This window comes from Microcebus murinus, chromosome 13 (genome assembly GCF_040939455.1).
Source record: "Microcebus murinus isolate Inina chromosome 13, M.murinus_Inina_mat1.0, whole genome shotgun sequence".
Taxonomy (NCBI): Eukaryota; Metazoa; Chordata; class Mammalia; order Primates; family Cheirogaleidae; genus Microcebus; species Microcebus murinus.
The window spans coordinates 60,735,433-60,760,196 of NC_134116.1; the positions used below are offsets into that span (position 1 = coordinate 60,735,433).

Here is a 24,764-nt window from a genome sequence, read left to right on the forward strand (position 1 = left end):
CTCTGACACCATGGTGTTTGCACTACATCCAATATCTGGAACCTCCCTGGGAGGCCAGTCAGATGTGACTATTGATTATTTGCTGGCAATGGAGCTGCATTGATATCCAAGTTGCTTATCTGATTTTATTGGATTTCTCCATAAACCATGGGAGAAAACCACCCCTTTAAGGAAGAGATGAGCTTGGGGGTTGTTAGTCTGACCTGACCTGGCTTGTCCAGGGTGATGGGATGCTCTGAAATTGACCTGCCTGCAAGAGTAGATGGGTGGAGGATGCAGATCCCTCCCACACCTGAGTTCACTGCATGTTGTCTTTTGGTTATGTCCATCTCACAAAGGGGGACATGTGGCCAGGGGAGTGTGGCCAGTCACAAGTCAATGGTAAGAGAATAATAATACTAAGACTACTAATAGCCAACACATAGGTTTAAAATGTGGTGTGCCTGGCATAGCTTATAATGCATTACACAATTTAACCCCTTTAATCCTCCCAAACATCCTATGAGGTTGCTCTATTGCTGTCCCTAATTTACAGTGAAGAAAACCAAGACACAGAGAGGTTAAGTGACCTGCCCGAGCTCATGCAACTCGTGAGTGGGAGAAAGGTGGCATTCAAACTTACGCAGTCAAGCTCTTGAGAGAGAAAGGAGGATGTGCTCTTTGTGACAGACTCCTATCTGCCACCAAGCAAACAAAAAAATGGCACTGATACTCCCTCTCCACTGCCTGGTCCTGTGGCAGACATCACTAGTTGATGATAGCACTCTTTCCTGCTGATCACAGATGAGTCCTTGGAATCCTTCTCAACTAGGGCTCCACCACTAACCTCTAGTAATCAATGCCTCAGCATGAGAGCCCATTTGTCATTTTATAGATGACAATTAATTCATAACGTTTTTAAAAAGTATAGGGTCAGAAAGGCACTCTTGTTAGGCACTGAGGTTCTACACAAGGGGTAAACAAAATTATATCTTAAAGGTATTAGAAGAATATCCTACATAAAGAAATACTGATACAAATTCTTTTGAAAACTCTTGAAAACCCCTTCGTACCCTGCGTTTTTACAATCTGGATTTGTACCCTGGGTTTTCATAGACCGAGACATTTTTCCCACGTGACTTGAGAGGCATTTGAACATCCCCTATAGTTTTTTTTTCAGTGCCTCTCCAATTTTTACTAGCAGGACATTTATTTTCAAAGCGTTTGCTTTTTACACATTTCCATTCACTTGACAACATTGTATTTGTCCTACTCCAGTGGGTAATATATTTACAAAGATCCAGTGTGTAGAGGGGACATGTTAAGAATACTTGATTCATACTGTGCAGGAGAGAAATCTCTGAATGCTGTTTTTCAGTATTAGAATTACACTTGGTACTTGAACAGCAGGGATATTAGGATTCTAAGAGGGAGCACAATGGTAGAGGCATACAAAAGAGTTTCCCAGCAATAGAGGAATTACCCCTCCAATGCAACAACTAAACTTTCATGAGAGGAGTAGGAATGAAGGATGGTGCAGCTAATTTGGTGGGTATAAAAGTATAATGCCTGTGTGGCTGCTGAGAACACCCAACTTTGAGGATGTAGGTTGTGCGTAATCAGATTTTTAGGCATTTAAAAATTTAAGTTTAATCAAGCAGATTCCTATGGATGGTAAAAAAAAAAAAAAAAAAAAAAAATTCAAGCTGCCTGGGATACTTATAGTTGGTAGCAGAATTGGATCCAGAAAAATAGTTTGGTTCTACTTCAAGGCCAACATTAAGATAATGGAGATGACCTAGATTTTAAAATTCCTGTACCTAGTGAAACATGGCCATGCAGGCACGGCATCAAGAGGAGATACCAAGTGGGTTTACAAGCGAATGCACATCAGCCATGGCTAGCAAATGGTACCCTTGGCTGCTGCCAAATATTAAAGCCCAAGTTGGAGAAGTATTGCTAATTGCTGAGACATAATTGGGAAAATGTTAGCCATAGGATAAGAGAAATCTCTTCAAAGTCACATACCCATAGATTTAGATGATTTCTTTAAGGGGACCAAATGGTAACCTGAGAAGCCTACTAGTATGTTGACCTAACAACAAAGTGTGTGGATGTATTCCAGGAAACAACTAGAGATCATTGATAATACTTAGCTACATGAATGTTCACCAAAGTGCTGTTTAAAAAAGTGACCAAAAATTCAGAAGCAATAAATGATCAATAATAGGGGATCAATGGAAAATATTGTGGCTTATCAGTCCAATACAATGGGATGCAGCCATTAAGATGATTTTTAGAAAACTTAATAGCACATTAAATTAAATTTATGAACTATGAAATGATATTCATATAAGTACATAATATTTATAATTATAATATATATAATATATTATAATTATATATATATATATATATATATATATAATTATATATATAATATATATAATTATAATATTTGGATAAATGGGTAAATAAATGCATTTTAAAAAGCAGGTTATGAACACTAGATAAAGTATGATTATTATTATTTTTTTAGACAGAGTCTCACTTTGTTGCCCAGGCTAGAGTGAATGCTGTGGCATCAGCCTAGCTCACAGTAACCTCAAACTCCTGGGCTCAAGCAATCCTCCTGCCTCAGCCTCCCAAATAGCTGGGACTACAGGCATGCACCATCATGCTCGGCTAATTTTTTCTATATGTATTAGTTGGCCAATTAATTTCTTTCTATTTATAGTAGAGACGGGGTCTCGCTCTTGCTCAGATTGGTTTCGAACTCCTGACCTCGAGTGATCCGCCTGCCTCAGCCTCCCAGAGTGCTAGGATTACAGGCGTGAGCCACCACGCCCAGCCAAGTATGATTCTTTTACAAAAGGAGTGCGTGTGTATATACATAAGTCTGGGAAGGATATAACTAAAAGTGTGGAAAGTGATTATCATCTCTGGGTGGTGGTAATGTTTGCTTTCTTCTTTTTGCTCATATATAGTTTCTAAAACATTCACAATGGACATGTATTACTTGTGCAATAAGAAAAAGCAAAGCTACAAATTATTACTATTATTATAAACAGGCATTTTATGTTCACAGTGTCTCCCTGTCAGCTTTGTTAACATAGTGCTTTGGGACACCGCTATTGTAGTTGTGAGCAGAACTTGGTGGGTAATGAGTCTTCCTGACTGTCAGCACTGTGAATAGGTGTATTCCAGGAAACGTATTCCAGGAAATAACTAGAGATCATTGATAAAACTTAGCTACATGAATGTTCACCAAAGTGCTGTTTAAAAAAGTGACCAAAAAATCAGAAGCAATAAATGATCAATAATAGGGGATCAATGGAAAATATTGTGGCTTATCAATCCAATACAATGGGATGTATTTGATCTTTGGCTCTATCTCAGGTTGATTCTCTTTTCCTGGCCGTTGTGGTGAACTACAGCTACCATCCTTTGGGAGGTCCTCCTCACCCCTTTCCAGATACTCTTCCTCATACAGACATTCCTTCCCTTACAGATACTTTTCCTCCTCCAGATACTCTCCCTCCTCCAGATACTCACTGTCTTTCAGGTAGTCTTCATACAGATTCTCTTCATATGGATACAGTTTTTCTTGCAGATACTTTTCCTCCTGCAGATACTCTACCTCCTCCAGATACTCTTCTTCATCTGGTTGCTCTTCCTTCCCCAGGGGCTCTTCCTGCAACCTTTCTTCATCTAGTTCTACTTTACTTTCCTCTTCCTCTGAAGATAAGATCTGTGTGGAATGCTGGGAATTTGTGGGAGAGGAAGGATCAGCTCCATCCTCTGATGACAGACTATTTTTAGCAGACATGTTGGGGGAGCAGTGGGTAGACGGACGCCTTCAGCAGCAGGCAAGTCACCTCATCGTCCTGGTAACCAAGGAAGTAATAAACTCCTATTAGTCAGTAACTGCAACTACTTGTTGATATAAACCCATTTTTGTTCACTCATTTCATTCAATAGTCTTTAGAGGTCTCTTTAACCCTTTGCACTCGGATGTCGAGTGTGGATAATGTCGAGTGGATAATAAGAAAAAAGCAAGCGAATGTCAAATGCAACTCGACACGGTTAGCAAAAATTATTGAGATTAAAATTACTCTTTGAATATATCAATAATTTGAAATATAAAAAAATCCAAATAAATAAGTTTGTATGAAAAGAAACTCCAGTTTTTGATTCTACTGCCGCGCTTTGTAAAAGATGGGGTATTTAAAAAATTAAATCCCGAGCAGAATAAAGGAATTGAGAAAAAAGCAAATGCAAAGGGTTAAGTATGCAGATCAGCACATGGGGGCCAGTGAAAAGGCACAAAAAGAGGGAACAGAGGCTTTACCCTCAATGAACTAGGTGGAGAGATTACGCCTGAAGGTAAAACCTTTAAAATTATTGCACAATATGAAGTAAATGAGGCGGGCTGGAAAGTGATCATTGTTTAGTGGTGCAATCACTGGAGAAGATTTTTACTTATTCATTAAGAAATATTTATTGCATTTGGTATGAATGAGCTCTAAAAAAAAAAAAAAATATTTATTGCCACAATAAACAGGACGAGATTGTCTTCCAGGAGCTTGAAACTGGGGGGAGAAATAGAGTCATACAGATTTCTAGACACAGTGACAAGCACAATGCCACACACACTATCACCTCGGCTAGAAGCACATGCACTGTTAGTTCACTGGACAAACGCTACTTATAGTTTAACATTGTGAGCATCTCGACTCCTCTAGAAAGCCTTCCAGGCTCCATCCTGTGCTCCATCTGTGCCTTCTGTATTTTTATTAAATTTATTAGTTTGCTCTATTAAATAATTTGTTTACATATTTGTCCTTCCAACAGTGTAAACTTCTTAAAGGTGGAAAGTAGGGGTGATTCCTTTTTAAAAATATATTTCCAATCCTTCCACTCCACCCGCTGTTAGGGTGTAAATTCATATGCAGGTGGAGAAAGATTTCTTATAGAAAGAGTAAGATAGACGTACAAAGTTTATTCTCCTTTCTCCTAGTGAGAAAGGGCTCAACACGAGGAAGGAAGAAAGGAGTGTTGGTGCTGAGCAGAAGCAGCTCAGGATTTTTATGGGAACAAAGGGAAGAGAGAGAAAAAAAATAGTTACAGCTGCCAGCTGATAACAGAAGTGGCTGTCTTTCCTTTTCCTTTTTTTATTTTTTTTCTCTTTTCCGTGTGAGGCTAGCTTATCAGAGTCCTTGGAATCTAGTTCTGGCGAGAGCTGGGAGCAAGCTTACACCCTGCTTAGGGCTCTTCAAGGCCATGAAAATGAAACTCTCAAATAAAACAATTTTAATCTTAAAGATAATGACTTGAGTCCCAAGTGGTTGATCAAACAAAGTAAAGAGCAGTTGTGCTGTGATCTTTCCCTTCAAAGGGGCAATTATGTATTGTGAATTTAATCTTTTTTTTCTTTCTGTTTGATAGTTTATCTTTCTCTGTTAACTAGTTTATTAGCAAGACCATCCTTTCACCCACTTCCACTGTGACACCCCATTAGGAACACAGCATCTCTGGTTTGGATGACTGGATTTCCTGAGACTGTTGCTGCTGCTCTGCTAGTCCATTCTCTGTGAAAAGTGTTCTTATAAAAGTATAAATCAGATCAGGATTTCCATTGCTTTCCCCAGCTGGCTATGTGGAAAGAACAAAAGACTGTAACAGAGAAGGAGGCACCAGTGGGTAGAATGCTTTAAAACCCATTATGAAGCATTTGGGGTTGGGTGGTGTCAAAAGACAATATTACAACAAAATCTAGTTATAGATCTAATTGGTTTTTGTTGGTGATTCATGAATGGGAGCTGCCTCCGTTCTACCAAACAATGAGAGCTCCTGACAACGGGCAGAACAGCAGCTTTTGTAAAGTGGGAACAAAGAAACAGAACAATAGAAAAACACTGGTTAAAACAAGGTTATCTTTTTTGGTAAGGGTTAAAGCTGAGGAGACTTCCTTATTACCTGACTCAGGTAATGCATTTCAGGTAGACTGCAAGCTCCTTTTTTCAGGAAAAAGTGGCCTGTTTTGGGAATCTATTTGCTTTCTTAGCATTTCAGTTTGATTACGTGGGATTTAGCCTGAGCGACTCTGTTCCTGTTTGGTCTGGTCCGTTGGGGCCTAGTGCAGGAGTCTGGTCCAAAACAATGGCTTCCCATAATTTCTGTTTAACAGTGGCGATGGGGAAAGTGTTATGATAAAAGCAACTCTGGGGCAAGAGGATTCTCCTGGCCGTTTGCCAGGTAGGAAACAGCAGAGACTGGAGCTTTGCCTGCAGCTGACTTGTCCTTTCATCCGTCACTGTGGCTCTGCAGCATGTGAGTGTCTTTTCCTGCAGGCTGCTCCAGCGCTCTTTGGAGGAGGCGAGATATAAATAATACATGAAATGATGGTGGAAAATGGTGAGCTACGGGATAGCTTTGGGATGTGAACTAAAATGAAATATTAAGGCTCCCCCCATGAGCTGACTGAATGGACCCCCTTTTGGCCAAGGGGATACCCTAAAACTGAGTTGCTGGCGGTGAGAAGAGAGGTCAGACGAGCCTCATCATGCCCCCCTCCCTCCCTGTAGACATCTTCTGTAACTCACTAACGTGCCTGAGGGTACGCAAGACTCACCTGCAGGTCCTCAATATACACAACAAATCACCTGAGTCTGGGCGTTTGTCCGGTGGCTTGTCTCTGATTAACAGATTTCTTTATCTTAAAACATTCCAAGCCTTTAGACAAAGCTTCATCTCTTTAACCAATTACATATCAAAGAGTCTTTAAACCCACCTATAACCTGTAAGCCCCCATTTAAAGATCTCCCACCCTTTTGGGCCAAACCAATGTACACCTTCTATGTATTGATTTATGACTTTACGTGTAATTCCTGTCGCCTTGAAATCTACAAAACCAAACTGTAACCCAACCGTGGGAGGCCACTTGCTCAAGGCTTCTTGGGCATGACCATGGCCCTCAAATTTGGCTCAGAGTAAAACCTCTTTAAAATATTTTACAGAGTTCAGCTTCTTTTCCTTTGACAGGGACCTATGTCTATGTCTACAGAAGCCTATTCCATTTTAAAGGAGGTCTCTACAGCTTTATTTTGACTTAAAACCTCAACTGCCTATTGCTGCTGTCCACTTCTAACTCCCACCTGCTCCTGTCCCTAAGCCAGAGCCAGATGGCAAGAGCAATGAGAGAGCAGTGACCGAGATTCTTTGCTTGACCAAACTTGAGTCAGGCTCTTGAAACTTCTCCCAGGAACTTTCTTATAAAATCCAGTTTTTGCAAGAACTAAACTAAGTCAGTTTAGCAAGAACCAGTCCCCATCCTCCTTATCTGACTGGAACCATCCTTGATATCCGATCAAAGTCCTCCCCCTCCCCCACCCCTGCGTGCTATCTGATCCCCCTGGGCTGTCTTCAGCCAGAATTCTGTTAGGTTGGTTTAGGCAGAATCTCTCCTTAACCCTGAGGTTTCTTCTTAGTTAATTTCCCTTCTACTCTGATGACATCTTGATGTTTGTTTCCTCTTAGTTAATTGTCTATGCATTGGAGGCCGAGGTGGTTGAGGGGATCGCTTGAGGTCAGGAGTTCGAGACCAGCCTCAGCAAGAGCAAGACCCCATCTCTACTAAAAATAGAAAAAAATTAGCCGGGCATGGTGGCACACACCTGTAGTCCCAGCTACTTGGGAGGCTGAGGCAGGAGGATTGCTTGAGCCCAGGAGTTTGAGGTTGCTGTGAGCGAGGCTGATGCCATGGCACTCTAGGTCGAGCAACAGAGCAACACTCTGTCTCAAAAAAAAAAAAATTTACTCTCTGCTCCTTGGCTATGAATTCCTACCTGCCCTTGCTGTGTTCAGAATTGAGCCCAGGTCTATCCTGAGGTCTCTTTTCTCCTGTTGCAATAGTCCTGAAGAAAATCTGTTGTCGCCATGTAATGGCTGTCCAACTCTGCTTTTCTTTGACAGTGGGTCTATCCAGCCCTACCCTGGGAGTGCTGAGGAGCTCACATGGGCACCGGCCACTCCATCATAGGCTTACCCTCGAGGGCTCCTTACCACTCAGATTTTTTTGAGCCACTTAAGAGATCAAAACCAGCTGGTCCCCTGGACAGCCCAGGGGCATTTATCAACAGTGTGCTATCGCTCAGGGTGATGGGTCTTTTCTTCCTATTTTCTCATCAGGCCTTATAAAAAGGGTTCAGTCAGCTGGAGCCTCATTTCAAAGATCAGAAAAGAGCCTGCATTCTAGATACTCTCCAGCAATCCGATGCCCAACGTCTGAGGCAAACGTCTGAGGCAAAAGTCCCGGCTCTGGCTTGTGATTCAGAGCATGACCCATTTGAGAACAATGAGACCTACCCCTGGTTAGGACGGGATGAGGCGGTATGTGCAGGCAAGACTGGTGCCGGGCACAAATGGGAGCTATGTTGTGGTTACTGCACACCGATGCCTAACCAGCTCTGAAGGTGGATGTGTGCTACGTGTATGTGCGTGAGTGTGTGTTGTGGTCCTTCCGGAGCCTTCAGGGCATGGGGAGAGAGAAAAGATGGCTTTCCAACTACTGTGCTGCAGGCACTGGCTGCAGTTCAGTTGAGAGGTTTGGAGATTAGGGTCTGTCTGTTCTTCAGCCTGCGTCCTGTGGCTGGGCCGGGGGATGCTGGTCCAAGGGGAATGACAGAGTTGAGCTCCCTCATCCCCAGGAGGCTGGAGCCCCCCCCTTGGGAAGGCGGCCTGGCTCGGGGAATATTCATGGGGATGTTTTGTTTGCCGGGACAGAATCGCTGTCATAAGGGGTCAGCACACTTTCTGACTCTCAGTGGTGACTTCAGGAAGTTGTCCTGTATACATGTGAGACAGCCTGTCCTTTAGGAAGCCACTCATTCAATTTTCAGACAGGTTTGGGAGTCAATCAGAGTCTTTCTCACTCTGACTTCTCCTTCCTAGCCCTTCTCAGTCCTGGGGGAGCCACAGTGACGAGTTCTAACTCCTCTTCCACTTGACAGCCTTCTCAGTGTGTGAAGGCGGCAACCAGACCTTCCCGAGGGCTCCGGGCGCAGCTGCCTCGGCCGTCTTGGCATCTCCGCTGGGACGTCTCATAGGCGTCTCAAGCTCACTGTGCCCACGATGAGATCCTGATCTTCCTCCCAGGCCTCTCAGCTGATGGCAAAGCCCTGGGGGTCATCACAGACTCTTGTCTTTGGTTCTCATCCCACATCAAACCTACTGTGGGATCAGGCTGGCCCCTCCCTCAAAGGCCCTCCCTCTCCTGTCCCTCCACAGTCCCACCCACCCTGAGCTGCCATCGCACCTTGCCTTTGTTACTGCACCTCCCAACTGTGACAGCCAGGCTTCCCTGGAGAAGCAGGACCAATGGGGCATATATACGTAAATAAGAGGGGCTTCTTTGTGGGAACTGGCTCACACAATGATGGAGGCTGAGAAGCCCCTCCATTTGCCCCCTGCGAGCTGGAGAGCCAGGGCGGCGGTTGGTGTCGTTCAGAATAAGGCTGAAGGCCTAAGACACAGGGAGATGGGCCGCTAGCTCGAGTCCTGGAGTCTCAAGGCCCAAGAACCAGGAGCACTGAGGTCTGAGGCCAGGAGAAAACGGATGTCCCAGCTCAAGAAGAGAAAATGTTTCCCTTCCTCCGCCTTTTTGTTCTGTCCGGGCCCTCGCTGGGTTGGGAGGCTGAGGCAGGAGGATCCCCTAAGCCCAGGGGTTCCACACCAGCCTGGGCAACATAGTGAGACCCTGCCTCTACAAAAAATAAAAAAATTAGCTGGGCAAAGTGGCGCGAACCTGTAGTTCCAACTGCTTGGAAGGCTGAGGGGGAGGATCACTTGAGCCCAGGAGTTCAAGGCTGCAGTGAGCTATGATTGTGTCACTGAACTCCAGCCTAGGAGACAGTTTTACCTTATCTTACTCAAAAAATTTTTGCTCAAAAAAACCCAAGAAAGCCTTAAAGAAAATAGCTCTTTCTACTGGCAGTTGGTTGGGCCAAGCTTTTGAGGCCCCTTCCCTTCTGCTATCTAAGGTTCTTCCGATGGGGGTCCCTGAGACCCTCTCCCGGGGAACCTCTGAGGCCCCTCCCTCTCAACCCTCTGAGTCCCTCTCCCTCTGCTCTCTAAGGCCCTTCCCCCTTGACCCCCTGAAGCCTCTCCCCCTTGACCTTCAGAGGCCCCTCCCCTGCCCCCTGAGGACCCTCCCCTTGGCCGTGTGAGCCCCTCCCTCTGGCCCTCCGATGTCCCTCCCCCTTGACCCTCTGAGGGCCCTTCTCTTTGGCTCCCTGAGCTCCCCACCCCCCTCAAGGCATCCTCTCTTCTCTAAGGGCTGGTTAGAAAGGAGTAGAGATTGCACCTGACTTGCTCTCCAGGGATCCCTGCTGCCTGTCACCTCTCCTAGGTGCGCCCAGGCCACCACACTGAAATGTCCTAGGATTCTGCCCAGCCCATAAACTGAGCTATAATTTGCCACATCTACCTTCTTATCTACTTTATTTAAATCGGGAGGAGGTTCTCCTGTGTCCAGATTTGGAGTGCTGCCCCTATTCTTCTCTATGCCCTATTTGTGTAGTGCTTTGACGCAAAGCGCCTTCACGTGCCCTATTTAATGTATTCATCACGGCAGCCTCGTGCAGTGAGCGCCACCATCTCCATTTTATAGAAGACAGCACTCAGGTTTAGCGAAATCAAACAACTTGACCAAGGTCAGACACGTACTGAGAGGCCATAGGAGGGTTGGACCAGGTCTGCTGTGACTGAGCACAGTGCTTTCCCTGGTGCCAACTGTTACGAGGCTGACAGACGTGTTCTTTGCAGGAAAGAACTTCTTAGGGTTCCCTCCAGGGCACTGGCTTTAGTTCTCTCTCAGCCTCTCCCACACACGCTAGTTAAACAATAATTCTCCTTGATAAAGAAAGCAAAGGGGGCGAGAAGAGGGGAGGAGGGAGAAGTTGGGTGTCTGTCGTGTGCTCAACACTTGCTATGTGCTTAGAACAGAATAAGGTATTTTGATTTTTTTGTTTTCTTTTTCATTTAAAGATTCACAACAATTTGGTAAAGTATAATGATCCTATGAACCGACTGAGAGAACCAGGACTCACAGAAGTTAGGTAACTGGACTTGGTTGGGCCACAGCTACTAAATGCCACATTTAGGATTCACGCTAGGTCTGTCTAATTCCAAAGTCTAAATAAACAACCATGCTGCCAAAAGACAAGATGAGCAAGATACGTCTTCTTTTCGGTGTCCACAACGCAAGTTCTTAGGGATTCCTTCAAATATTTAGAGGCTTTTGTGGCAATTATTTAACAGAACACAGAAATATTGAGAGTTCCTACTTGTTAAAAGGAAATTCATTTAGATGAAAAGACATCCTCAGTTAAAAATTTACTGCACTAATTTTCAGGAGTCATAAAGAGAGCCTTTCAATTAACCTCCTTCAAATATTCAAAACGGTCACAAAGCAGGGTTATTACTGACTTATAACAGCATATTCAATTTCAGACAGCTCAATTTAGGATCTCAGCAGAAGGGTATTTTGGTGGTGTGCTGAGATGCCAGGGTTTCAGCACATAAGAGCACTTGTATATGTCACCTCACAGGGTGGTGAGCAGCAGGGGCAGGGGAAGGGACACTGTCTTAGCTGAGCTGCAGACCAAATACATGATTTTGAACATGGTCCCTGGTCCTGCCACACCTGTTCTAGGCAATTAATAGACTGAGCTGGAAGATCTCTGAGTTCCTTCCTATCCAATGTTTCTAAGGCTAACTAGCCCTTGTTCAAAACCCTTGGGGCTACTTGTGTTGTGCAATCCAGACATATCAGATATACTGTAGATACATAACAATCTTACAGGCCTAGCACTCTGGAAGGCCGAGGTGGGAGGATTGCTTGAGGTCAAGAGTTCAAGACCAGGCTCAGCAAGAGCAAGACCCCATTTCTACTAAAAAATAGAAAAAATTAGCTGGGCTACTAACAATAGAAAAAAATTAGCCGGATGTGGCGTGCACCTGTAGTCCCAGCTACTTGGGAGGCTGAGGCAGAAAAATTGCTTGAACTCGGAAGTTTGAGGTTGCAGTGAGCTACGATGAGATGACACCACTGCACTCCAGATGACACCACAGAACAAGACTTTGCCTCAAAACAAAACAAAACCAAAATAATCCTAGAGGAGTCTGGGCAGCACCCCGTGCTGAGTCTTATTATTAATACTATTTCCATAGGAAACATGTATTTTTTTTTTATAATAAGCAAGATAAAGAAAAACTTTAAATATTCCTACTTTGGTCCTTGTCGGATTTTGCCTCCAGTTGAGTTCTAGCAGGTCAGGTTTTGTGGCCAAATGAGTTTGCCACAACTTATCAAGAGGACTTTCAGTCTTTAAAACTTTTTGTATTTTAGAGTTTTCAGATAAGAGATTTTAATATTGTACGAACATTTCTTTGGAAGCCCTATTGGTGGTAAAATCTAGAATTTATTTAATGTCATGTTCTTGATGGGAAACACAATGCGTTTAAAATGTTTTGGTTTTTTTTTTTTTTTTGGTAGGAAAATAAAATCCACTTCATGGAGATCCAGTTTGACATTGCTGTTTCTAGGGTCTCAAAGTGGTCAACAAAGAGAGCAATAAGAATTATGTGGTTTCATGACTGTGCAGTGTTCAAGACCTGGAACGGTGCAGCCCAGTTAGGCTCTGGGCTCAATACTTACAGTGCCAGGGTGTGAACTGAGTTCAAGTCAAGAGAGTCTTCAACAATAACAGCTGAAAGAAAAATATTTTCTGGTTAGTTATCCAGAAAATTAGGCTGACAACACAGTGTGAACTAATAGCATTGGAAGATAGATATTTTTTCTATGCTAACGTTGGATAGAATTTATTTTTGTAGTATGTGTTTCCTCCTTAACCTTCCTTGGTCAGTAGCTCTCCTTGAATATCCAATGACAAATCAAACCAAGCAGCCCTCAGGTGCCTCTTCTGCCCCCCCACCTCACCCCTAAGTGGTATGACCAACGTGTTCACGAAGGTTCCCCAGGCTCTGCAGAGAATTCATAGGAATGCCACAGGTAGTTTAAATTTTTGAGGGAAACGGTGATACTCAACATCTGTTGGACAACATGTGAACTGCTAACTCTAGATCACACCACATCCCTTTCAATGATGGCATGTCATTTCCAAAGCTCGGTTTTTGGCAGCTGTTGAAAGAAAAAAGCAAATATCACATAAAAATCAGTGTTGAACAAGAAATGAGGGTGGCTGTGTCCAATGTGATTCCAAGATTTGAGAAGTTACACAATGTCCAACAGGCACACACATTCCATCAGTAAGTCACTGTGGCTATTTAAGAATGAAAGAAAAGCATTATTTTTTTCTTGCACTTTCTGCGTGTTAAATTGTGACATAAATATGTGACACAAGGATGAGACACAAATATTCATTCAGTTATTTACAAATAACCATTTGACAAATGGAACCGTTAGGGATTTCTTTTGGCCAAGGAGGACCATGAAAAATTCTCAGAGACAGTAAAGGCACAGTGAACTGAGAAAGTCTGGGACCCTTTGGTGTAATTCACTGAGAGCTCAGATGAAGCAGGTTGGAGTCACCCTTGATTCCCCTGTCATTCCCCCCAAACCCAAATCCATCAGTATGTCCTCTTAGTGCTATGTCCCCCTAAATATCTACTGCATCTACTCTTCTCTTTACTACCACTGCGATCACCCTCATCTAATCCAGCATATTTTACAACAATCTCCCTGCTTTGGCTCTTGCTTTCCAGTAATCCATTCTTCAGAGGCGATCTTTTAGGAACATAAAACAGACCATGTTGCTCCCTGGCTAAAAATACTTTAGCGACTTGCACTCCACTTTGGAAGACCTCCAAGACCCACCCATGCTGGCCAGACTTCCTCTCCTGCCCTCTAGAATCCCCATCCTTCCCTTCCCACAGCCTCTTCTGACCATGGGACCCTTCCATTAGCCCTTCCCATTGTCTGGAATGTTCTTCATCCACTTGAAGACCTTCAAATGCCTGTCTCCTTCCCCTCAAGTTTCAGCTCAGATTTCGCCTCCCCAGTGAGGCTTTCTCTGAGCAGGTGATCTAAAATCGCCTCACCCCCAATCACCATGTATCTTATCACTTTGTTGTGTTTTCTTCGTAACATTCGTCACTCCTGAATGTATGGTGTTTGTGGGTCTGTATGTTTGAGAATAGGAACTTGGCTTTCTTGTTCACCTTTGTGTTTTCTCCACCTGGAATAGTGCCTGGCACATACTAGGAGCTTGATAAATATTTGTCAGAATTAATAAATGAGTGATTTATCCCGTATGGTTGGGTGTTTGGATCATTCATTGATAGCTCCTAATGGAGAAGATTCAGAAATGTGTTGGGAGGGAGGGAGCCAGTAAGATCATTTTGACTGATATAAACACAGTCACATGTTGCTTAATGATGGGGAAACATTCTGAGAAAGAGGTCATTAGGCAATTTCCTTGTTGTGCAAATGTTGTAGAGTGTACTCATACAAACCTAGATGGGATAGTCTGCTACGTATCTAGGCTATATCGTACAACCTATGGCCCCTAGGCTACACACCTGCACAGCATGTTATTGTACTGAATACTGTAGGCAACTGTAACACAATGGTAAGTATTTGTGCACCTAAATGTAGAAAAGGTACAGTAAAAATACAGTATTTTATAATCTTATGGACCACTGTTGTATACGAGGTCTATCACTGACTGAAATATCATTATGTAGCACATGACTATATGTGTATATATATATATAAAACATACATTTAGAAACAAAATATATTTTACAAACTAGGTCTACTCAAGGAGAAGTGTTTCCTATACTTTTTGGGAAGAGACAGCAGACAGTTGCCTTATATGAACCCCATTTTTCTTAGTAAAACTGATGGTTTATCATAAATTTTTATGTTGAGTTAGATAGCTTAGGAAGCAATTGCATTGTGTCATTTATTATTTTTCACAACAGAAAAACTTCCCTTTCCCCTTACTTTTCTTTCCTTTCATTAAGAAATTGAGATAAAGACTTGTAAAGGGAACAGAACATTACTATTACTACAAGCATTAAACCAAAAATGAGAATGCCATTGTCCAGCCTAATTTTGCCGATGTGGGTTCTTCCAGAACAGTAAATCCAGCAAGGGTGCACAGTAAATTGGCAGGAGGAACAGGTGCGGAATTATTCCACATCTCTGGCAAGCAGCAGTGGGGATTAAACAGCGCTTTCTTTAATAAGATTAATTCTGAAATACCAAGAGTGGTTTGGCACATCCCCAAAGATACAAGGCATTTGTGTCTATATACGATTAAAGAAGCTTTCACACAAAGCAATTTTATTTTCCAGCATCAAAGAGATGCTTCAGAGGGGTTGCGTGAAGGAGGCACATTGCAATAAATGCGGAAAGTGCAAAACCCTCTTTAGAGGAAAGGCAGTTTGCTCGGGCAGGAATTGTATCTATAGCTTTCACTACCCAGGACACACAGGGCATTGTTCCTAGAATCACAGGATTATGGAAAAGGGGCAGCCGGGGTTAGCCATCAGCCCAACAAACACCCCAGACAGGTGGCTCCCCAGTGATAACCTTGGATTTCCAAGGATGGGAGCTCAGTGCCTTCGGAGGCAGACTGTTGGCCAGCTCTAATAAATAATAAATAACGTCCACGATGCTGTAATAATAATGATAACAAAGATCACAGCCACCATTTCTATGTGCCAGGCGCTGTTCTTAGCATGAAACAAATGCACAGACTTCTGCTGCTAAATCTCCTTCCCCTGGGCTTCTAGCTGCCTGGGTCCCAGCTCTGCTCCCTGGAGCTACACGCAACAGCCTGGCTCCTCAGTGAGCTGCAGATATTTGAAGGCAGCTTTTATGTTCTTTATCTGTTTCTTTTTCCTGCACTAAACTTCTGTTTATTTTTTGAACCTGATACAGGTATTTACACAGACTGGTATTAAATTTCATCTTGCTGGTTTTGCCTCACCCATCAGGCTGCCCAAATATTTGTGAATTCTGATTCTATCACTCCGCGTATCAGCCTGACTTTAGCCAATGTGCTTCTTAAAATGATAAGCTTCCAAGTCTCCCTCCTATCCTTTCTCTCTTTATTCTTTTCCTCTTTCCTTCCACAAACATTTATTGAGGACTTGTTCAATGTGCTAGCCACTGCATCAGGCGCTGGGGCCACAAGGTTGCAGAAGGAACACCTATAGACTCGAAGAAAGCTGCTTGCTTAGGAAGGAAGGCAGGAAATAAATTAAAATACAGCATAATGTGATTATGTTGTGAATAAAGAAAGAGGAGAGTTTAATAGGAGTTGGAAGAGTCATCATCCATATGGGAGACAACGGGGACACAGTAGAAGCCAGCACCACCTCAGAGTCCTGGTGTGTGGGGCCTGGGAGGGAAGTGGGCAGTCCCCGCTTAATTAAAAGCTAGCCAGAGGATGTTCCAGGGGAGCTTATTTATGGACGGCGGCTGTACTGTTACTGCCCAGTGTGACCGCCTTCTCTCCTCCCTCCTTCCCACCCGCCTGGCCTGCAGGCTCTTCCTCCCGTGCTGACCTTCCTACAGAGTCAAGGGCAGCTGCCTTGGCTGGAGGGTCTAAGTCTTCACGTGGCAGGCTAGACAAGCAGGGAGCATTCTAGATCTTAATGAGGGACCAGGGAATGACAGAATCAGAGGGAGATTCAGAGGGTCATGTCTTTCATGACCTGAAAATGCCCAGTTAGTCATTTGGAAGACCGGCAAAACCAGGAGCAAAGGGACTTTCTGGTTATGACTTCTCATGGGTTTCTTCCAAGCATAATTAATCACCCGGGTCACTTGGAGGCTGTCCTCAATGTGAAGACTGGGGTCTTCAGAAGTCCAGGCAGAATGGCTCATTTACACATGCTGCAAAGCCCAGGATGGTTCCAGGAGCCTGCGAGTTTCCCGGAGTTAGGAATTTTGCAGGATAGAGAATGGGCGACCTTCATAGGATCTCTTATCCTATGTTGGACTCATGTCCTTGTTCAAAGAAGGGCACCCCTGTGGCAATGAGCCCTTCTTAGCAAAATTAATTAATGTCTGTAGCCAACAGGCTCCAGAGTTCTGGGAACTAGTGGCTTCTTGGGCCAGGTGCTTACTGTCACCTGGGAGCTGTCTCTGAGTTTCTCCCCAGTGTCTCCTAGAATCCCTGAGCCCTTGTAGTAGTTGGTGGCATAGACTGATTTGACTAGGGCTGCTGAGTGCCACCTTTTGTCAGGAGTTCAGAAAATGAGACCTGGGTGAGGTGTACTGGTAGTGTTCATGTCATTAGGCAGCGTGTCCGTGCACACGGTCAGGCGTGGCTCCCAGGGTGCTAGGCACAGACCACACCCACGCAGCCAAGCTCAAATCATGGCTTGAAGCTGTGAACCATCATAAAGCTGAAGTTAATCATGACCATGGGTCAGAACAGGACTGGGGTCTTTTAGGATTTGGAGCTGAGAGGCTGATTAAGGACTTGGGAAATGCTGCCTAAGCACCCCTTTTCTCCTAATCTAAAAGGGCATGGATGCCTGGTTCCAGTTTGGAAGGATTAAATATCAAAAGTCGAATAAACTCTGTTGTTATACTAACACTTTCTATTTTTGGTGGGACAGAGAGAACATAGGCAAATGTTTCTAAAGAAAGATTTTGAGCCACACAAGCAGAAAATTTAGAGGCCAGGTAGACCACTAAGATCTAGGAGGGCTGGGCTGGGGACTCACGGATGCAGGTCCTTGGCCGAGGTCTGCACAGGCTGAGGAATTTGCTACTGGGGCCCTTCTTAACAGGGTATGTCAGCCCCATCTCCATCAGAAGAGATGGCGGTCAGGGTTTCACCCTGTGCACCTCATGGTGCAAGAGGAGCCTCAAGCTTTGGTAGACAGTTGTATGTGTCCCTTTCAACAGGAAACAGAAGAGAAATTTGGTCTTAGAAGAGTTCAGCTTATTCAAAACTCTACATGGAGGATCCATGTCTTTCCCTTTAATTCTTTATGTGCTTAGAAGGAGGACCTGTTAATAGCATTATGTTATTTATGAGTCAGGCTAGAAAAAGGCCAAGCCTTTGGCTATTCATGCATTAGAGTGCATCATATTGGGCACTGTAAGCCTATCCCTGAGGTAGGATCAAGGGGTCAGACACCTGAGCAGTCCTCCTGCCTGGGCGTCCTCCTGGCCCATGTTTCCCAAGCTCTTCTTGATTTTCTACTCCAACAAATAATATCTTTGTTTCCCGAAGGATACAATATGTATTTCTGCCATCTCTTCCAGAGTAGGATTTCATTTGGAGTCCCAAGCTTACTTTTGAGTTTCCTTGTCACTTTAAAGCAAGTCTAGTCATTCTTTAAAACCCAACTCAATTAAGGTTGCTTTTGCTAAAAAGAAAGAAAAAAAGAATCAAAAAAATAAATAAGAGAAAAAGAAAAAATTAAATAAATAAATAAATAAATAAAACCCAACTCAAAGTCACCTCCTCTGGAAAGATTTTCAGACTCTTCCAGAAAGAGTCTCTATTTTCCTCACAGCTCTCTCACTGCACTGTTCTTTTTTTATTTTTGAGACAGAGTCTCACTTTGTCACCCAGGCTAGAGCGAGTGCCGTGGAGTCAGCCTAGCTCACAGCAACCTCAAACTCCTGGGCGATCCTCCTGCCTCAGCCTCCCAAGTAGCTGGGACTACAGGCATGCGCCACCATGCCTGGCTAATTTTTTCTCTATATATTAGTTGGCCAATTAATTTCTTTCTATTTATAGTAGAGACGGGGTCTCACTCTTGCTCAGGCTGGTTTTGAACTCCTGACCTCAAGCAATCCGCCCGCCTCGGCCTCCCAGAGTGCTAGGATTACAGGCGTGAGCCACCTCGCCTGGCCCTGCACTGTTCTTGATTCATGTGTCTGCCTCACCTGAGGCTGTCACACTCCACGATGCCTGGCACGTAGGGGGATTTCGGCAGGAATATGTGGCCTGAACGAATGATCCATGGGAAAGAGACACACACAGGAGACTGACTGCAAATGAAATTCCTGGTTTAGACTTTCAGCCGCATCACTTAATTTTCCCTCCTGCTATGGGAAAAACTCTAGAGATGAGCTGTGGGCGGGTTCAGGTAGCAAAGAGGGAGATGGTGAAGAGAGTAGGGTGGCACATACGACCCTTGGCTGTCACTGGGGTTCTACCAACGGATGCTTAGAAACCTTAGTTGGAGCAAGGAGAGAGCCTCATTCCTGTAAAGCACACAGGGTATTCCACAGCGCTCTGCAACACGAGGCATTCTTGTTGCTGTGGCTCTCGTCTTCTGTAGCTGTTTCTAACTTCTTTAACTAACCGGCTGCATTCTTGGCTGAAGTCAGTGGCCTTTCCCCAAGGAGGGGCACAACTATGACCTACTTCTGTGAGTTCCACGAAGCCAGGCCTGGGCTGATCTGCATTCACATTAAAACATGCCAGGGGGCAAACACTGAAGTAAAAAAGTTCTGTTGAAATGCCTTAGACCAATCAGTGCAATTTTTAGCAGTACAGACTCCCAGTGCACTTGTTAAAACATAATTTCCTAGGGCCGTTTTTATAAATAGAATTTCAAATGTATTCAGGTTTGAACTTTCAAGGAGGGTGACTCTGACCATCACTTGACACAGAACACTCGTAAAATACCATTGGCTGTTCACTGCTCACCATCTGCCTAGAAGGCTGGTTAGGACGGCTGTTTCCAGCCCATTTCAGAGAGGTGGGGGAAGGAAACTTGGGGAAACTGAGTGACTTGCCTTTGGGTCTCAGGAGTCAGTTTGTGGACAAGGGTGCAATTTTAGACCTGGGGAATGTTCTTCCTGCCTGGTGGACTGGTCTGTGCAGGCTGTCGAGAAAGACGTCCTACCATGCACACCCACACTGTCCCCTTACACTCAGGGCCAGGGCTCTCTGCAGTGGAAGCGACACCGTATCTGCGGCAGTATCATGACCGAACAACGCCCTGCACAAAGCGAAGACGCAGTCAAAGCAGAGGACAGAAAGGCCAAGGGAGTGGAGGGGCACAGAAAGAGGGAGAGAGAAACAAAGAAGTCCGTGTACTTGACGCTCCTTTGTTGCTCAGCCCCTCGGACTCTGCTCCGTGCTCCGTCCCGCCTGGCCTGAGGGTGGCAGGCTGGAGGAGGAGGAGTCGGGTGTCCTGGAGCGCGCCAGGCTCCTGTCGGAAGTCCTTACCCTGGCCAGGCACGGGCGCGCGCGCGCACGCGCGCGTCCTCCACGAAGTCCCGGGCCCGGAGTTTGTTGCAGCCCTCGGTTACCATGGGAACGGCGCCCTGTCCCTGGCGGAATCTAATCTGCATGGTTGCACAGAGTTCTAAGCCTCTGCACCTGCCTTCCACGTTCTGTTCCCAGCCTCTCTCTTCTCGCAGGGGAAGTGTTTGGGCTCAGCATCTGTGGCCCGTCAGAAAGTTTTCTTTATCGTCTGCATGAAGGCCACCTGCGTCAGGTGGAAGGTGCGCCCCGTGGGTTGTGTTTCCCTGAATGGAGACTGTACAGGTCAGACTGCTCCTACCTGGACTTTCTAGAACGCTGGAATGCTGGGGCCCAGCGCTGAACTTGTGGGTGGCTGCTAAGATGAACAGATGGGACGTGTGGCTCCCAGATCACCCTGACTGAACGGGCTCACTTGAGCTGGTCCCCAGGGCAAAGAGCCCTGAGCAGCCTGGATGGCAGCCTCTTTGCCCTCTTGAGTACTGTTCCAGGGGCACGAGGAACTGCCCTGAAGGGGACAGAGTCCATATCCATGGACTTGACCTGGGGTCAAGGGTTGGAGAAAGCCAGTGAAGGTCACGTGCTCTGGCCACTCTGAATGGGCCTGCTGGAATTGCAGAGGGCTCCAGATGGGGCCAGGAGGCCCGGTTGCAGTCCACGTCTATGTAGGCATTTCTGGTCAACTGACACAGAGATTCCAGAAGAAAAAGACCCAAATCTTTGAAATGCCAGTAATTGGCAGTGATTTCCTTTCCCATTCTAAACAAATATTCATTTTTGCACCTAAATTTGTGTTTATAATTTTTAATTCTTTTTCTTGAAGACGCCCACCAAGTTGTATAAGCTCCAGGTATCCACAAAACCTGGAGAATCATGGGTACCCCATACATCCCAGGTGTGTGTTACTGGGTTTTTTCATTTGTCTCCTGGTGACCTGTGCCAGGCTCTTGGGAAGGGGATGAGAGTGACAAAAAGGGGACTTCCAATGGGAGAGATGGGGAACACAGAGAACCCAAGGCTGCTCTTGGTGGTCCCAGAGGAAATACGCAGGTTGAAGCAGGTCTCTGACCCTCCCCCTTCTCCTGAAGTGGAGAAAGTTGGAGAAAAACAGAAGAGAGGCAAAGCCCGTACCAGTATTATGGGATGTGGGAAGGAGTGCAGAAGAAACAGGAAGTCAGAGGATGCCAACATTGGTCCAAGGATCACACACTAAGGATCTCTCTTTTTTTTTTTTTATTTTATTTCGGCATATTATGGGGGTACAGATTTTAAGGTTTCAATAAATGCACTTTCCCCCCTCCCCCCACAAGTCTGAGTTTCCTGCATGACCATCCCCCAGACGGTGCACATCTCACTCATTATGTATATATATACCCGCCCCCTCCCCCCTGCCCAATACCCTATTACTGTAGTACCTCTGTATCCACTTAGGTGCTGCTCAGTTAATAACAGTTTGCTGGTGATCTAAGGATCTCTTGAAGCACAAAGGAAGAATTAGAGGCTAGATTACTACAACAGGTTTTTCTGGGGCTTAAGGCAGAGAACTGGTCAAAGTCTGCTTTTGAGATCTACATCTCTCCATTGTACTCAGGGGTAATGCCAAGGGCGGGCTTGGGGAAACTTATGTAGCCCCCTGTAATCTCCATCGGCCTCACCTGAATATAAGTAAAAAGTGTATTTGGTATGCAAACACAGCTACAGGACAAGTTCCCTAGCCTACTACTTCCAATAGTCTATCACCCCTAAGTCCCTGTCACACAGAAATTTCCATGTCCACTCCCAGCCTGGTAACTGGAATCTTGGATGTTGTCATGGTAAGACCTTCCACAAGATGGCGCTCATAGGTTTTTTAAAAAAATAGTTTATGTTGATTGAGTCATTCTTTTGTTAATATTTTATCGAACACCTACTATGTGCTAGTATCGTTCTAGCAGGTGTTAAAGATGCAGACTGAACAAGACAGATTAAATTCATGGTTTCAGGGAATTTAAAAAGGTTGTGATTTTTACATTCTCAGAGGCAAAACTGCACACTGATAGAAGTTTCCCCATTTATGTTGCTGAAAAATACTTTTGATAGTTCTGCTACATTTCTGACAGTTGCACACTTTTTATTCTCTAGACTGGTATGGCCAAGAGGACTCATATATTCTTTTATTATTTGGCTAGGGAAAAAGTTTCACATATACCTGTCTGTGTAAGCCACTGCCTGACATCCATCCTTTTGCCAGGGCAAGACCAAACTTAGTTTGGATAATTCCAAATTATTGCTGAACAGAAGCTTATCATTCTGGGGTCTCAGCTTTGGATTTATCTGTCCCTTTGAGTAAATTCATGGCTCCTTTTTAAGAACAATTCTGGTTGGTCTTTCAGGTATCTTTGTTGACCTACATCCAAGTCAGATGAGCCGGGCTTTGATCTGGGTGAGAATATATCATTTGCCTTTCACAGCAAACTGTCAGTCCTTACACTTGTCCCAGAAGACACATACAAAGAGCCCACTCTTGCCAAAGACAAATCTGAAATCATAGCGAAAGAAAGGCCTAAGTCCCGTGAAGTGCCCATTCCTCCAGGTTCAGTAAGCTCTCCGCTTGTTCTCCGTCATTTTAAATTCCCAAAGGCAACATCTTTTAGGACTACGCCAGCTTGGCTGCCTCCGGAAAAGCCTTCACTTAGCTGTGATTGAAGAGTACGCCCTTGATTTTTATTGCAGACGGATATAAAAATGGTCATAAAACAAGTATTTCTGTACTTTTGGCAAAAATATCTGTTAAAGACAGCGTTCGCTTTACCATTCCATGTCCTTTATGTAAGGGTTCATGACAGCCCCGGATTCACATCTAACCACCTGCTTGACTTGACCTTCTACTCGGATGTCCGACAGGCACGTCCCATCGAACAGGGCCCAGACTGAACTCCCGACCTTCCTCCCTCAGGCTTTGTCCGTCGGGAACAGCAGGTCCACTGCTCCGACCGAGCCACCCGGAAACCATCTTGGATCCTTCTTCTCTCTCATTGCACATGTGAGCCCTTGGCAAGTCCCGCTGCCTCTGCCTTGACCACGCATCCAGAGTCTCCCCACCTTCTCTGGGCTGGAACATTTCACAGTGTTCTTCTTACCTGGTCTCCCTGCTCCTGCCCCTTGTCTCCTACATCCACACTCAACACAGCAGCCGGAATAATCCTTTAAAATGTGTCAGGTCCTAACACTTCTCTACTCAAAATCTTCCAGTGGCTTTCCAAATTCTTGGGAAGGAAACAACCAAATTCTCTACTCCCTGTCCTTCCCTGCCCCAACTCTGCCTGGATGTCCTCCAGATCTGCTCCTGACCCGTGTCACCAGAGCCGCATGGGTCTCATGTGCCCCAGTCTCCAGAGCTGTGCTCTTGCTTGTCCCTGTGTCGGAAGGGCTCTTCCCTAGACACCCGAGTGACCACTTCTTCTTCCCTGTCACGTCTCTCCCTGAATGTCACCTTCTCGGTGAGGATTTCTTAGCCACCTGTTAAAACTGCCACCACTCTTTTCGCTCTATACTCTGCTCCAACTTCACCTTCACTTTTCTTTATAGCACTTATCTGGCAGATTATGTATGTTATTTATTGTCTGTCTTGCTCTGCTGGAATGTAAGCTCCCTGAGGGCAGGGATTTTTGTCTGTTTGCTCCCTTTCGTTCACTTCTGTATCCTGGAACCTAGAACAGTGCCTGGGACATAGTAAGTACTTAATCCATGTTATTGAATGTTTGATTAAATTCTCATGGAATTTAGTGTCAGGGGAAAAGATATCTTTTGAGTCAAAGTTGCGTGTCCTCTGGCAACGTTATTGATGTTCTACGTTTTGTAATTTACTTTTTGGTTTTATCATCAGGAAGCTCAAAGTCAAATACAGGAGTTATAATTACTGTCTTATCCGTGATCTCTAACTCAGTAATCTTCTTCCTCTGTACTTTTTTTTTTTTTTTAAGAGACAGCATCTCACCATGCTGCCCAGGCTGGAATGTAGTTGCTATTTACAGACACAATTGTGGCCCACACAGCCTTGAACTCCTGGGCTCAGCTGATGCTCCCACCTAACCCTTCTGAGCAGCTGGGACTATAGGTGTGCGCACTGTACCTGGCTCTATATGGCTTTTATTGCCTTCACCTTTAACTTGTATTTGAACAGCTTTGTGCTTATGTATATCCTCAGGTAGTATGCATGGAACTTATAGGCTTCCTGTAGATATTTGTCAAGTGAATGCATTGTATGCCATTTTAATCCCTTTTGGAAATAAGTGGGATATGAAGAATACATTATTAATGATCTACAGTATGACTAGAAAGTAATGGGCTAGGAAGGAGGGGCAGGTAATTAGGGGAGGGGAGGGCGGAGGGGGAAGTTTTCCACATGGTCTACAGCGGGTCGAGCGTGTATTTGTTATCCGGCCCGAGACTCTTATGCCAGTGAGAAAGGAGATATAGAAAATTTTGCTCTGACAACAGGAATGAACTGGGACCATCTGTGGCAAACTA

General features: G+C 44.8%; 1 protein-coding gene across 1 annotated transcript in view; it reads right to left on the reverse strand.

The window, feature by feature from the left end:
• Window positions 1-20,301, reverse strand: part of ERICH6B (glutamate rich 6B) — a 62,973-nt gene extending 42,672 nt beyond the window's left edge. The window contains exons 1-3 of the mRNA XM_012782724.2: window positions 20,220-20,301; window positions 12,698-12,749; window positions 3,535-3,866 (exon numbers count right to left, since the gene is read on the reverse strand). Coding sequence (XP_012638178.2) covers window positions 3,535-3,808 — 274 coding nt within the window. The 5' untranslated portion in view covers window positions 3,809-3,866; window positions 12,698-12,749; window positions 20,220-20,301. The remainder of the gene's footprint in view (window positions 1-3,534; window positions 3,867-12,697; window positions 12,750-20,219) is intronic.
• Between the last annotated feature and the right edge of the window lie 4,463 nt (window positions 20,302-24,764).